The sequence below is a fragment of the Lytechinus pictus genome, chromosome 7 (assembly GCF_037042905.1).
Source record: "Lytechinus pictus isolate F3 Inbred chromosome 7, Lp3.0, whole genome shotgun sequence".
Classification (NCBI taxonomy): domain Eukaryota; kingdom Metazoa; phylum Echinodermata; class Echinoidea; order Temnopleuroida; family Toxopneustidae; genus Lytechinus; species Lytechinus pictus.
In genome coordinates this window covers 30729670-30743737 of record NC_087251.1, presented here as the reverse complement: position 1 = coordinate 30743737, position 14068 = coordinate 30729670, and the positions used below count along the sequence as shown (strand labels likewise).

Here is a 14068-nt window from a genome sequence, read left to right as displayed (position 1 = left end):
AAATTACGTTCTTATTTTAAGCTGTTTTGTATAGTTCATGGATTTTTACATAAAATTAACAGGAAGGATTCACCAAACTACATTTTGTAATAAACAGGTTACAAAAAAAAACTGTTGTTCTCTTATTTTGTAAAATGAAAGTAGTACCAATATGGCAGTTTTTATTACACTTATTGCAACGAAAACACGATCCAAATTTTATCTTTAGGCCCTACTACTATTTTGATAAGTAATTTTGTGTCCCTTCAGATAAGTTTGTAACTTATTTGATTTACACTTGTCAATGATGATTTACCCACTGTTATTGTTTTTAAATCTTTTCTCAAGCAGCAAACTTAAATGGAATATAATCTAGCAAAGAAGAAAAATAAGCTCCCCACACATTTTCGAAAATGGATCTGTGATGTTGAATCTTTAGACTTGAATATGTTAAAGTTTTTCCTGCATTCCCGACTTGTTTATACTTTTCACATTATTGTACATTTTACACCGGCCTTACAGTGCTTTAATTTGTTGCCACTATATAGTAGAGTAGATTACCAAGTCCTTTTACAGTCACTTTTAGGAGTTTGAGTTCTATTGTAGAGTTACTCGTGTCTTTTTATTTTATTATTATCCCTTTTCTTTTTGTTTATGTTGAATTGTATCAAATTCTATGTACATATCATGATTATTGTTGATTCGATCAATAAAACACACAATAAAAAAACAATTCATAATCGGCTTGAAATTCCACATTAAAGGGGAAGCTCACCCTGACAAAAAGTTTATTGTAAAAATAGCAGAAAAAATGATTCAGAAATATTGCAGAAGGTTTGAGAAAAATCCATCAAAGAATGAAAAAGTTATTAGAATTTTATATTACTAGTACATAACATATGGGGCCGCTGCTCGTTTATGATGTCAAAAATCCAAAATTAAATTCTAATAACTTTCTTAATCCTTAAGGGATTTTCCTCAAACCTTCACCAATATTTATTTATTATTTTTTCTGCTTTTTTTTTTTACAACAAACCTTTCTTCAGGGTGAACTTCCCCTTTAATGCAAAGCTCTCTAGATGGCGCTATTAAAAAACCAAAGTTTTCGTCGGAAATTATATATTTTTCTTTGTCAGTCTGTGCAAGTTTTTCTCCATCCAGATTTTAAAATGTCAGTGCAATCGAATCCCGTGTACATAGGGTCACAGAAATCAGGGTAAGTAACAAATGAAGAATATTCAACAACATAATATTGTACATTTCGTGATAGACCTCGATTTACTTCGCTAAAGGAGGCAGTGTAGCTCAGTCGGTTAGAGCGCCTGTTCCGGAAAAGATCGTAGATCTCAACGTGCGTGGGTTCGAGTCCCGCAGCATGCCGGAAGACGTCTAACAAAAAAACTGATGCTAGCGTTGTGTGTTAACGTGCCTCACCGCTGTGTTCAGTGCGGGTGTGAATGCAGTTGGAAAAACACTCCGTCCATCGGAAAGGACGCAAATGTTGGTCCCGTGTATAGGAGAGTCACAACCTATGCACGTTAAAACCAATACACTATTCGTCAAAGAGTAGGGTGTTCACCCGGTGTATTGCACCTGCCGGTCCCCGGTACTACAATACTGCAAGAATCTTCAGGATTGAAGGAGGCAGTGTAGCTTGAAGAAGAAGAAGAAATCTAACTTTGTTATGTTAAAAAATGCTCGAGTCAAGACAAAAACCTCGACTCTACGACATGCTTTTCAGTTTGTGGGACTGAATGAAGAAAGGAAGCGAGAGAGAGAGGCGCAGTATGAGTAACAAGTTAGAGGCGCACGGCCAATGGCAATGTGGGAGACTGTCTCCCATGATTGAAAGAGACTAGGGCCAGGGGCCTACATGTATCTCCAATGACAGAGACTTTTGTAAAGAATTTGGGTATCCAATTTCAGAGACAGTCTCCAGTTTGGGAGACCACATTCCTTTGTTTACATCTGCTGCAAAAAGGATTAACGACTAACGTTACTCAGTTAGCTTGGCGGCCAATATTGCAATAAAAATGTGATGAGCAGATTCCTCATGACATGTCAATTGTCATGAAAAATTACCCCTTTAGTTTTATAATCGTCTACTTTTGTTTTGATAAGGATATTTGTTGTCATCCACACACAAACAAATGGGCTTCTTAGTTCAAGTTCTGACCTCAGTGAGATAAAATTTTTGGTGGAAAAAATTTAATATGCTTTTGTTGGTGTTTCTTTTGTTCTTTTGCAAAGCAAGTCTCCAAATAATATGGGAGATTTGGTGATTGTCTCCCATATTGGAGAGTCTTCCATATAATGGCCATGCGCCTCTACAATTGTAGGCTCTACTGTTACTGTGTATTTTATTTTTTATTATTCAATTTAAATTCTGCATTAATATGCCACCCCCCAAAAAGACTAAAAGCTGAGGCATTTGTAGCAATTTTTTAAGTCTAAACTTAAAGCTCTGTTTGATGATTTTGAAGCATGAATGGCATGAAGCCAGTTGAGGGTGCTAAATCATGGCATTTTCGCACCAGCTGACTTGTAAAAATATGATTTTTGTGGTAGCGCCAAGCAAGCACAAGCTTTATTTTCAATTTCATAATCATCACAGCCGCAGGTAGATCTACAGTATGGTAGTGGATCGTATTACCGAACACTTTTCATGAATTCAATCATATCAAACACATTATTCTCATGAAATTCACCAAACTTTCAACATAAATACACAATTACCTACAAAATATAAATATGTAAAAATGTTGCCGAAATCGTTTTTCCTTTTTACGATATTAGCTTCCTATCGGACCCCTCTTCGCATGTGAAATGTTTTGGTCACTTGAAAAAGGTATCGTATTGCCGAACGTGTGTTTTCTATGGGAAAAGTTGAGAAAACAACAAAATCACTGATGAGCTATTTTGACCATATTTTATTATTTTTAGAATATTAAGACTTTGAAAATGTGTTTTTTACCATTTTTCATCATCTTTCTATTCAAGTTCTCTTTGGAAGGATGTTGCAAAATTTCGAGCGTATGAAATTATTTTCTGATGCGTATGATGCGCGCGTTCGGTAATACAAGGCCGGTCGGTAATACAATCACTCACTAATTATCACTCACTATATATAGGCACAACTCAGATCTGATATCTTTCCCGGGTTTTCATTGTCCGAGTCCGAGAAGTGATGTTACTATGGATACTGTTGGATAAAATGCGACTCCTCACATAAAATGTCTGACAAGTCCTTTTATGAAATGCTCCCCAGATGTCTCCTATGTGGAAGAAATGAAGTTTTGTTACCTGAACGATGATTATGACAAGTCAGAATTTCTGCACCACATCAATGATGAAGTCAATATCACAAAGTTTAAGAGTAGAGTTCTGTGAGGATTGTGAATGATGTAGTCATCATTGAGCTCTTGGTTGGAGATCCTGTTTCGCATTTTGTAAACAGAAAAGTATAACCTTTATCTTTCGACAATGGTCCTACAGATGCATTTCTCATTCACTCAGTAGCAATGTTTGAAAATTTGACAAGCAAAGAGACATTTTGCCCGAAGAATGAGAGGAAGGAAAAAGGGAGGGAAAATACAGGAAAGTTGCAATTAACGTTTTTAATCAAATATATTATTATTTTTCTTGTGATTTCAGGACAGATGTTGAGCAGTTCTACAAGGAAGCCTTGGAAAATGCTTCTAATTTCAATTCTCGGATGATGTCAGAACGGAAGATGAGACTTCCGTTTCTTGACTCTCAGACTGGTGTAGCCCAGAATAACTGCTTCTTGTGGTTCCAGAAGCGTCATAGAGCCCAGGGTCAGGAACGGGGCCAACTGTACACCTACCCTTCCAGGAGATGGAGGAAGAAGCGCAAGAATCACCAGCCTGTCCCAGTAGAAATTGCAGAGAACAAAATTCTTGCTGAAGCCTTAGGGGCAGACCTTGGTAAGCAGGACTAAAAATGTGTATCGCTTGGTGATCCTAATCACTTTATTTTGTAAACTGATTCAAAGGCAACAGAGCTGTTTCGGTTTTTTGTTTAAGACCTCGCCCACCTCTTACACAACATGATTTGAATGAAAAGAGAAATATCATGAAAGCCTAACACTAAATACTTCAAAAATCAAAATATGTAAAATTTTAAAATTTATGACATTTTAGACCTTACTTAGGGACAGTGATTTTCCGTTTCTAAAAATTGCCTTTTCCATTTCAGAAAATCTCAAATTCCGTTTCCGCATGTCTGAAAACGGAAATTCCGTTTCCCCATAGACTTTGTGTACATGAAAGAGTGACAATTCTGTTTACATAGAAAACCAATACGCAATGAGTAGCGATGTCAAAATGCTAACGCTGGTCAAAATTTGCATCTACCAATGTACTAACATCGCTTTAAAATCCATTTTAATCGAAGAGATTCGAGCTCAAAAACTATTTAGAGAAACATAATCAACATGAATACATCCTCACCTTTCATATTAGCATTTTATGGTTAAATGAGATTTTATCGCTGATTTGGGGACTTTTCGGACATCGTTTTGAGCAATCGACGACTTTCGCCTATCCGCCATTTTGGATTTGTTGAATCACCGTATAATCATGATATTGTGACCGAACGCAGAGGGCAGCAACACACGGCCGTATTCTGCCTTATATGCGGACGTGAGTGTAAATTAATTTAGATACGATCGAGTGATGGAGGGCTTGAGTGTAGTTATGATGTGTTGATTGTCATGATTGTCATGATTGTTGTAGCAAAGTGAGATCGTGTTTTTTTCAGTGATATTCGTATTTTGTTGAGGATTTGGGATTAATTTCTGTTGCTATTTTGTGCATTTTGAGAAAAAACATGTTTTCCGTGATTTTCCGTTTGAAAAGCCACTTTCCGTTTCAAAAGGCTGATTCCGTGAATTCTGTCCGTTATCCGCAATCACGGAAAATCACTGTCCCTACTTACTCAATTGCAATTTAATGTTATATACACAACAATAAGTATGCAGATGAGGAAGCTGATGATGACAAACACATTTTATCTATGATTGTTATGAATTTTGAAAAAACCTGGCATTTATTCCTCTCATAACTCAAAACTTGCATTGACTGCTCCATGACCATGTGAAATCAACATTATAAACTTGTTATTAATTTATTGATAGATCTTATAGTTGTTTTGTATTTAATGTGTGTATCTGATATATTTTATATGAGAGATGTGAAAGTAAATATTGAGTTTGTGAAACAGGTGATTTTTCAGGTGAGGTCCCGGTAGAGACGGCCATCAACCCCGAGCATGACCCGACACAATACGGAGGCATCACCATCCACCCAGTCCATCAAGAATCAGAGGATATCCTGAGACACCTTGAAGCTGATGATGTATACCCTGATGCTGGTGAGATTGACAGACCGGGCTCAGAGAGCGACGAGGACTACGAGGTGTCGTCTCGTAAAAAGAAGCAGAAGAAGGTAGGATGTGTTGGAGTCCAGGGTCCCATTTCTGAAAGAATTTGAATTGAACGCAGTTCCTTAAATCAAATGCTACATGAGCTTTAACTAATAGTAGCACGCAATTTTGAAATGTGTTTGCTATTTCAGAATTGTATTTACAATGTATCTCTTTCTGCAACATGCCCTTTTTATGTACTCTCTTTAAATTATCTCTTTTCATTTTCTGTCTTTTACCATTTTTGGTTCTACTATGAATATTAATTGTTGCTATAAAAAATAATCTTTTTTTACAAGATATCATTTTGTGTACATTTATTTTTGTATAGATTAGGAATACAAACACCATGAAAATGGGCAAATTTAGTTGCTAGTCTACCCTAGAATCATGGTTATACTTAATTCTTTTGGTATTTGTTATTGTATTTGACTTTTTTTTTTCATATGTGTACGTTGCAATTAATGGATTTTTATGAAAAAGGGTAACGTAAACCAGACTTTAAACTTTGAATCAAGTAAAAACGTTGACTTATTTTGATAAAAAAATAATGCAATATTTTTACTAGATTTGACCAGTAATAGTATTCAAGCAGTTTGTTTTCATTTTCGAGTAGGATAAATCAGTCTGGTATTTTTCCCTTTGCTACAGGGGCGTGGTACGGGAGGAGGACGACGATCGCGAGGAGGGGGAGGTGGTGGAGGAGGAGGAGGAGATGGTGAGATGCCACTACTAACTGCTGAAGATAGACCTTATGCATGTAAAGGTAAAAGTGTATAGCTCCAGGTCTTCAACATGTAACCAACATACCTGTTGTAAGCTTTACAAGTCAGTCGAGCATTTAAAGTGAAGGATTGTATAAAAGCTTGTCTCAATTTCTTCATTTGTTGTATCGAAAATGCTATGTAAATTGGAGCTTTTACACTAAATATGGTAATGCATTCAGTGACATAATTAGCAAAAACTTTTTTGGTTTGATGGGGGGGCATGTAGGCACATTAAAAATATCTGCAATTTCATTATCAATAAAATTAATTGAAATAGGATGGAAGAATAACTGACAATATGTTGTCTTTAAAAGTATGTTGGTTATTCTAAATTATTTTGTAATGAGGGAGCAAAGCACCTGCTCAGAGACATAAGGCATCTGCCAATATATTATTGGCCTTTACAGGTATGAAATTTAGAAATAATCCAAATTTGAATAAAAGTTTGGGGTCATCTGTTGTCAGGGCACCCCATCTGTATGTCAGTGAATGCATTAAATGGAAATATTTGAAGTACCAATCATTCAAATATTCTTTGTATTGTTTATATGCAGACCTGCCAACCAGTACATTTTTGGCATATTTAGTATGTTTTTTTGCAACCAAAATACGACAGTACGTTTTTTCTTTAAAAAATACAATTTTGTATTAAAAAAAAAATATATATATATTTTTATTTTTTTATTTTTTATTTTACAAAATCATAATTTATTGGGAAAAATCATCTCTATTTCATAAAACTTACACAAATACGGTTATTAGATCAATGTAATTTCAGGTAACTTGTTTTTTTTTCAATCATTTTGTTAAAACCAGGGTGAGATATACACATGTTTCAATGCTTTTTTTTTTCATCTGCAAGAGCAGTGCACATTTTAGCTTGCATGCAGCTTGAGCTTGTGCGCCGCGATGAGCAAGTGCGTCACGCATTTCATTATGAAATACACTTTTTGGGGAAAAATACAGTTTTTTTTATCACAGAATACAATTTTTCATTCCCAGAGGTTGGCAGGTCTGTATATGGAATGGTTTGCTGTGATGCTTTGCTGTGTGATTAGCTCAGAAGTGACGTAGTATTAGTTGTAGGATGTTGAGTAGCAAACAGTTGTAGGAAGTGGTTTAGCAGTATTTGTGGGATGTAGAGTAGCTGTAGGGAGTAGCTTTAGAGGGTGGAGTGCATGTAGCAATAGTTATGAGACCCATGATCTTACAATGCTGTTTGAAGACAAAACATGGTGATACCCACTTTTGTTTCTGTTTGCTCTCGTAAAACAGTCTGCAAGAAACGGTACAAGAACCGGCAGGGTTTGAACTACCACACCCAACACACCCACCAAGGAGACCTGGACACCAGCATGGAGGAGCCGGAGTCCCAGCCGTCGCCCCTGGAACCAGTGACTGACCCACGTAAGCATCCAGTCAAGAACACTATGGATCTAGAAGCTGCCTCTGTGTCTGCTGTGACAAGCGCAAGCGAAGACAGTCGTAAGTCACAGCTAAGCAGGGCACGTGAATGGAACTGGGAGGGGGCTTGTTTTGTTTGTACACCCCCTCCCTTTCCCTGAAGTGGTTGACCCCCTGGCATTTTGTAATGGTAATAAGATATTTATTGAGTCTGATGATGCCAGGAACTGGAATGAAAGAAAGGAGGCTCTGTGTTTGTCTCCTTTCCTTTTTCCCTGTGGTTGATCCCTTGCATTGGCAAAAAAAAGAATGAAATGAATAGATCCATTCAAGTCTGATGCATGCTTCTATGAGATAGTGTCATATTAAACTACAGTGGGTAATTTTAAGTTTAGTGTTTACCCTTATGGTGTTGAGCCAATTTTCACATCAGCACAAACCAAAACAAGTGATAGAATAACACCAGTACCAACACTGAACTTGAAATCATTCACTGTACTCGGTATCTTTTGATGCAGAAGGGATGGGAGTATGCATTGCTCATTTCTGAAACAAAACAACTCTTGATTAGGGAGTGTACAGAAATTTAGGGTGCTCAACAGAAAAGAAAAAAGTATATACAAGACTTTTGGATGAATGAATTTTTTATTTTGGCTGTTGTGGTCCATTAAAGATGGATATCTTTAATACTAGAAGGCATGTCTTAGTAGGTGCAGATTTTCCCCATGACATGAACCTGTTACTGCATGCCCCCTCACCCCTCCCCCTCCTTAAATATGTACATACATGTAGGCCTATAGTATGAAAGTTTAATTCAAAGATGTCACAATGTCATTTTGTTTCAATAGCATTCCCCTTCCAACGGCAATGCATTTATGATTAAAGTTTCTCATTAATTAAATTTTGCAGTTTTCTCAGGAACAATGTATTGTTCATAGGTGAAGGAATTATGATATACTATATCAGTGTAATCATCTCCTCTTCCAAATAAAGTCTGTAACTTGTATGATCTGAAGTGGTAAATCCATTGCCTATTGGAACCAAGTGTTCCCTGTACAAAACCTAAGGCATTATAGACTTTGGTAGTCAACAGGTTATAAAAACTATTTGCTATGAAACATCAAATCATGCTTCTTTTGATTTTAGTTAAACGCGAACTTCTATTTAATACAGCATACCTTTTACACATTAATAGATGGGCACCATTTACATCAAGAATGCAGTTTATCCAGGCATATAGATATTTTATAGGTAGCTTTTACTACATATCAACAGAATTCATGTGTTACATATGCATTGGCATTGAAGAACCTACTGCAACATTGATATACCTCCAATCAGACTCAGTTGTATCAGGTGGAGATTACATGAAAGGTTATGGTGAGGATGGTGAGCTGTAAGGTTGATCTGAACATGGAGGATGCACAAAACAGAACAAAGTGGAAGAAAGAAGTGATGTTGTGGCGTCAGGAGTCGGTAAACTTCTGTGAGAAGGAAATGCTGACTGAAATGATGGGGAAAAGGATAGGTTTAACCCTAAATAAACTGGGCTATGTTGATGCCTAAGAAGAATGGGAAGGGGGGGGGCTGATTCAGCCCCGTTACCCGTGGCTTAAATCTGCAAAACTATAAGATCAAATTCTCTGCAAAAGCTCATTGCTATTTAATTATGCTAATTAATGCGTAAAATCAAAAGTTTGCTCTAATTAACTAAATAATGCCCCTAAAATGCTAATTTTTGGTTCACAGACTCTTTTTAGGAATCTAATCAAATGTACTGTAAAAAAATTTCAACGTCACATTTATTTTCGTATGATTTTGTTTTCTAAATTTCTTTGTTTTTCAACTTTTTGTTTTTTATTGTTTTTTCAATGGAAATTTGTCAGGGACTTTATTTTGACCATAAACAAGATGAAATTAATTGATATCAATCAGTAAAAGGAAAAATAATGATACATTTATGAATTTTGACTGAAAACACTATTTGCATTGGATCTGTACACAAATTCACATTTTTGAGCAATTTTGGGTCGGCATGCACTTGCGAAATGTTGTATAATTTAGGAGCCGCATACCCGGAGGTCACAATTTTGGTCTCAAAATTTGCACAAGACTTGAAAGTAAAAAGTCAGCGAGTGACGCAGTCAAAAAAAGTTTCGGGGCGGATTTATCGCAAAAAATGCCGATGGGGGCTGAATCAGCCCCCCAGTCTTTTAAGGGTTAAACAGTGATTCATTTTGCTTTTTACTCAACATGCACAGGTTATGCCCAATAAAAGTCTTTTGTATTCACACATTTTTTGTTTTGTTTTTATCACTCAGTAGGTGAAGCTCCCAAGTCAAGTAAAGGAGGTCAACCAGAAACCAATAATTACTGTGACTTCTGCCTCGGCGATGCCACCGAGAACAAGAAGACGAGGATGCCGGAAGATCTCATATCGTGTTCAGACTGTGGTAGATCAGGTGAGACACCTAACACAGATTAAAAGCAGTGGGACTGAAATATAATATCAGTTTCAAAGTTGAGAGCATACAGATGGAAATCCATTCGGAAATGAATATTGTTGGTAGGTGATGAATACTGTATGGAGGTCACATTCAGTTTCAATTTGAGTAATACAATAAAATAAATTCATGAAAATTGAAATTTCATCAAAGTTAAGCTGCCACCACGATATTTCATCTCATTGTACATTTCACATTTTGTTCATATCTCCACTGAAAATAAATGTCCATGCTCTATGTATTATTATTATCATTATTATTTATCTATCCTCATGGTGGTATTTCATTTAACCAGTGGGGTGTTTGAGTGGAGAGCTATTACATCATAATAGCAAGTAAATGGTATTCATCATTAAATGTATTCACAATCCACTGAATTTCTTACATGATGCTAAGAATACCAAACATGTACAACTTGAACATTTACTGAAAATTTTCAAACAGAGGTGTAATTTTACTATGTTACTATCTTGAGAGAAGAGGGGGGGGCAGGGTTAACACCTAGATCTCTTCTCATATGATTGATCAGCTTATAAATTAATAATTATCAGTAGTAAGCCATACTTTCATATTTTATAACTCCAATAAGATTCAAGCGAACTTGCTTAAGTCGACCTTCCATAAGTCAAATATTTGCCTTAGTCGAAGCAATTTCTTAGTCGAAATTATCCAGAAGATGTGTTAATTACCAGTCTACTCCTTAGTCAAAATTTTCCCAAAGTTGAACAGATTTCTGTGCAAATTTACCTGTTTCGCAATGTTTCTTTTGAAAGGCTTCAGGCTTCAGCTCCATAACAAAAGCACTGTAATTTGTTTGTAGAGCGTTAAGTGGCGAGCCATTCTATGTATTTCCATTTGACTCATGCAGGCCATCCAACCTGTCTCCAGTTCACTGATACCATGATACAGAAGGTCAAAGGTTACCGTTGGCAGTGCATCGAGTGCAAGTCATGCGGACTCTGTGGCACTTCAGACAATGATGTAAGTTCTGTGTGCTGCCCTCTATAGTAGTCAAATAAAGAAATTTCTCGACTTTGCTAGGAATAAAAATTTGTTTCATTCATTCATTATTTTTTTTACAAGTATTACATCATGCTATTGTAATTATATTATTTTATTTGTTGAAAGAATTATAGCGATCCATTAGGCTATACTCTACTTTTCAGCTGCTTCACTCTATCATCTCTCAAAAATATCTGATGAAATGAGAAGCATTGTCATTGCAGAGCATCGATCATATCCATTTCAGATATTTGATGATATCAATCTCATTCATGACTCATGAGAGCATTAGGTGTTTTCAAGTTCAGTGTTGGTGTTGGAAGCACAATAAAGATTGCTTTCCGTAGCTCCAAAAACACTGAGTTTAAGAAAATCAAATTATTGACCGCTCAAGAACTAAGGGAGATTTGTCTCAAGTCCAGCATCATTTCAAGTTTGGCGCTATGCTGAAATGAATATCGATCTAACACCAATGCCTACAGGTCAACACAAAGTCTCTCGCTGTTTAATCAATTGTTGCATGCATTTATGAAGAGATGATTTGCACACATTGTTTCATTCTTAAATGTGACAGTCATTTCCCTCTCCACGCTGTTGTTCATATTTTATACCATTTGATATTATCCGCCATTTGCCAATGTTGCAACATTGTGATATCAACACAAAGATTTTCTATGGAACTTGCAAGTTCTTGTAAGATTGATTGACTTAAACAGCATCAGGGGAGTATTTCATGAAACAAATAGGTGGTGGTTTTCACTGATTATTGTTATAAGCTACTGAAATCCTTGCCTCTGATTGGCTGAGAGCAAATCATTCAGTGAAAATGCAAAAATCAGGCAAACTAAAAAACAAAATGTCAAAATGTAACCTGAAATTACCAATTGCATCAATTGTTTCATGAAAAAAAGTTGTCAGTGAAAATCACTGAAAAATGCTTCATGAAAAATTTCCTAGATTCTAATATAGTATACAGATTGCTATGTAATTGATGAGTATATCAACGGAGACTGTGTATGGTTTGTTATTTACTAGGACCAACTGTTGTTCTGCGATGACTGTGATAGGGGATACCACATGTATTGTCTCAATCCACCCATGCAGGCACCACCTGAAGGTAGGAAGAACATTTTAAGTTATTAAAAAAAAAATCAATGGGTATGTTCTTATATACACCATCACGGTTCATTCATTATACAATAGACTTGAGTAAGAAAAAAAAATGACAGAACATTAGGCAAGAAGAGAGAAATATTAAATACATATGGAATGATAAGTTTGATTTTCATAATGCTCATTTTGATTTTCATAATGCTCAGTAGGAAGAAAGAAGATCATATTAATAACATAATGTGTAATGAGTATTTATTTATGATCAGCCAACTCAGAAGGAAAGGGGAAAAAAGAAGATGAGGGATGAGAAGAGGTAAAAAAAAGTAATAAAAAAAATAAAAACCCCAATGAGAAGGAAAAAAGAAAGATTTCGAGTGAAAATCAAGTTTTTAAAACTTAAACTTTCAGATAAAAAACGTATTTGAAAGAAATATAATAACAAATATAAAATGAATAATCTGTTCAAGATGTATCTGTTCTGCAGAATGAGTACTAGTCATGCATAATTTGTTTCTCATCATTTGCACTCTGCACATTGGTCTGATTAATTACAAATGATACATATTGAAGGTTTTTGTTGCTATGTAACACACATTAGTATATTGTAATACATATGAGGGTACATGTACCTCTCCTCTTAGTTATTCAGATGACTTTAGTTTATTGGTATGTATTTGAAGACTACTCCCTCTAGTAACATACCTCACATTATCAATTCTGAATTTTTTCAGGGATGTTTCACTGAGAAATATAGATAAAAATTCACTCTTACTTTATTGACTTTACGGAACAGGAACTATTTTTTTTTTCGTTTGGATATTTTTTGTGCATTTCATTCATGCCATTCACTACTGTTTTACTTTATACAGGAAGCTGGATATGTGACCTGTGCAAGGTGTGAGGAGGAGTACATGCCCGCTGCATTTATCATTATACTGCTAAAGAATAAGATATGTGGATATGATATCATATTCCAAACATCAAATGCTCTGAATTGCCTATTTATGTAATATGGTCAAGTTATTGCCAAACGGTGAATGTGAGGATGTATGCGAACTCTCCTTGGTGAAATTCTCAATTTTCAAGATAATGTAGCTTTATTACATGAAAAATTGAAGTGACAATTGCCCCAGGAAATAGGTGTGCTGTAACTTCAAGAGATTTTTAAAGAGAATTGAAGACAGTTATTTTTTAAAATGATCGTTGAATGTGTAGCATGATTCTTATAAGCATGATGGAGATCATGTTAATAGCTTGGTTATACCTATTAGATGAGAGATAGATGTTTGATATTTGATAGGTTTATTGAGCAAATAATATATAAAAAATAATGGGATAAAAATAGGTTCAATATCTCTTGTATATGTCACCACCACCCTTTCATATAAAGACCATGTACATTTGGAAAACTTTATTGCATATTTTCAATGCAGAACATATATGTACAAAACAACTCAAAATAATGCATTCTGTACATAGATTTAAATAATATTGTACATTTGCCAAAAGTGTCAACAACCCCCCCCCCCCCCCTTTCCCCAATGTGCATGCAGTATGTTACCCTTGAAGGAGACATATCTATGTAATGTATTGTAGTGTCTCGTATCAATAGAAGTAGATATACTTGTAGTAGTATTCATGTAGATTGTTCTTTCACACATTGTGGTAAAAGTTTAGGTGTGAAATGTCAGAATAGTTTCAATGTGAAAGCCTAATTAAATAACATTTGTTTTTAATAAAATCCTTAAATAGTCATTGATCTACCTTTTTCTCTCTTTTATATGTCTACAGTTATGTTTATTTCCCCAAATATTACATTCAAAGGATATCGATTTGGATGAACACAACAGAAAA

General features: G+C 35.4%; 1 protein-coding gene across 14 annotated transcripts; it reads left to right on the top strand.

The window, feature by feature from the left end:
• The first annotated feature begins 1041 nt into the window (after positions 1-1041).
• Positions 1042-13969, top strand: LOC129264577 (zinc finger protein ubi-d4 B-like). 14 transcript variants are annotated; one of them, XM_064102462.1, is made up of 9 exons: positions 1042-1195; positions 3634-3926; positions 5224-5447; positions 6076-6142; positions 7467-7598; positions 9917-10057; positions 10968-11080; positions 12137-12218; positions 13084-13969. In XM_064102462.1, exons 1-9 carry the CDS (start codon positions 1059-1061, stop codon positions 13113-13115), a joined length of 1221 nt encoding a protein of 406 aa, XP_063958532.1. In that variant the 5' UTR covers positions 1042-1058; the 3' UTR covers positions 13116-13969. The 14 variants fall into 14 exon arrangements, with proteins under 14 accessions (XP_063958532.1, XP_063958530.1, XP_063958524.1 ...); XM_064102460.1 differs by having other exon boundaries at positions 1070-1195; positions 6076-6190; XM_064102454.1 differs by having other exon boundaries at positions 1070-1195; positions 6076-6190; positions 7467-7676.
• The last annotated feature ends 99 nt before the right edge of the window (positions 13970-14068 follow it).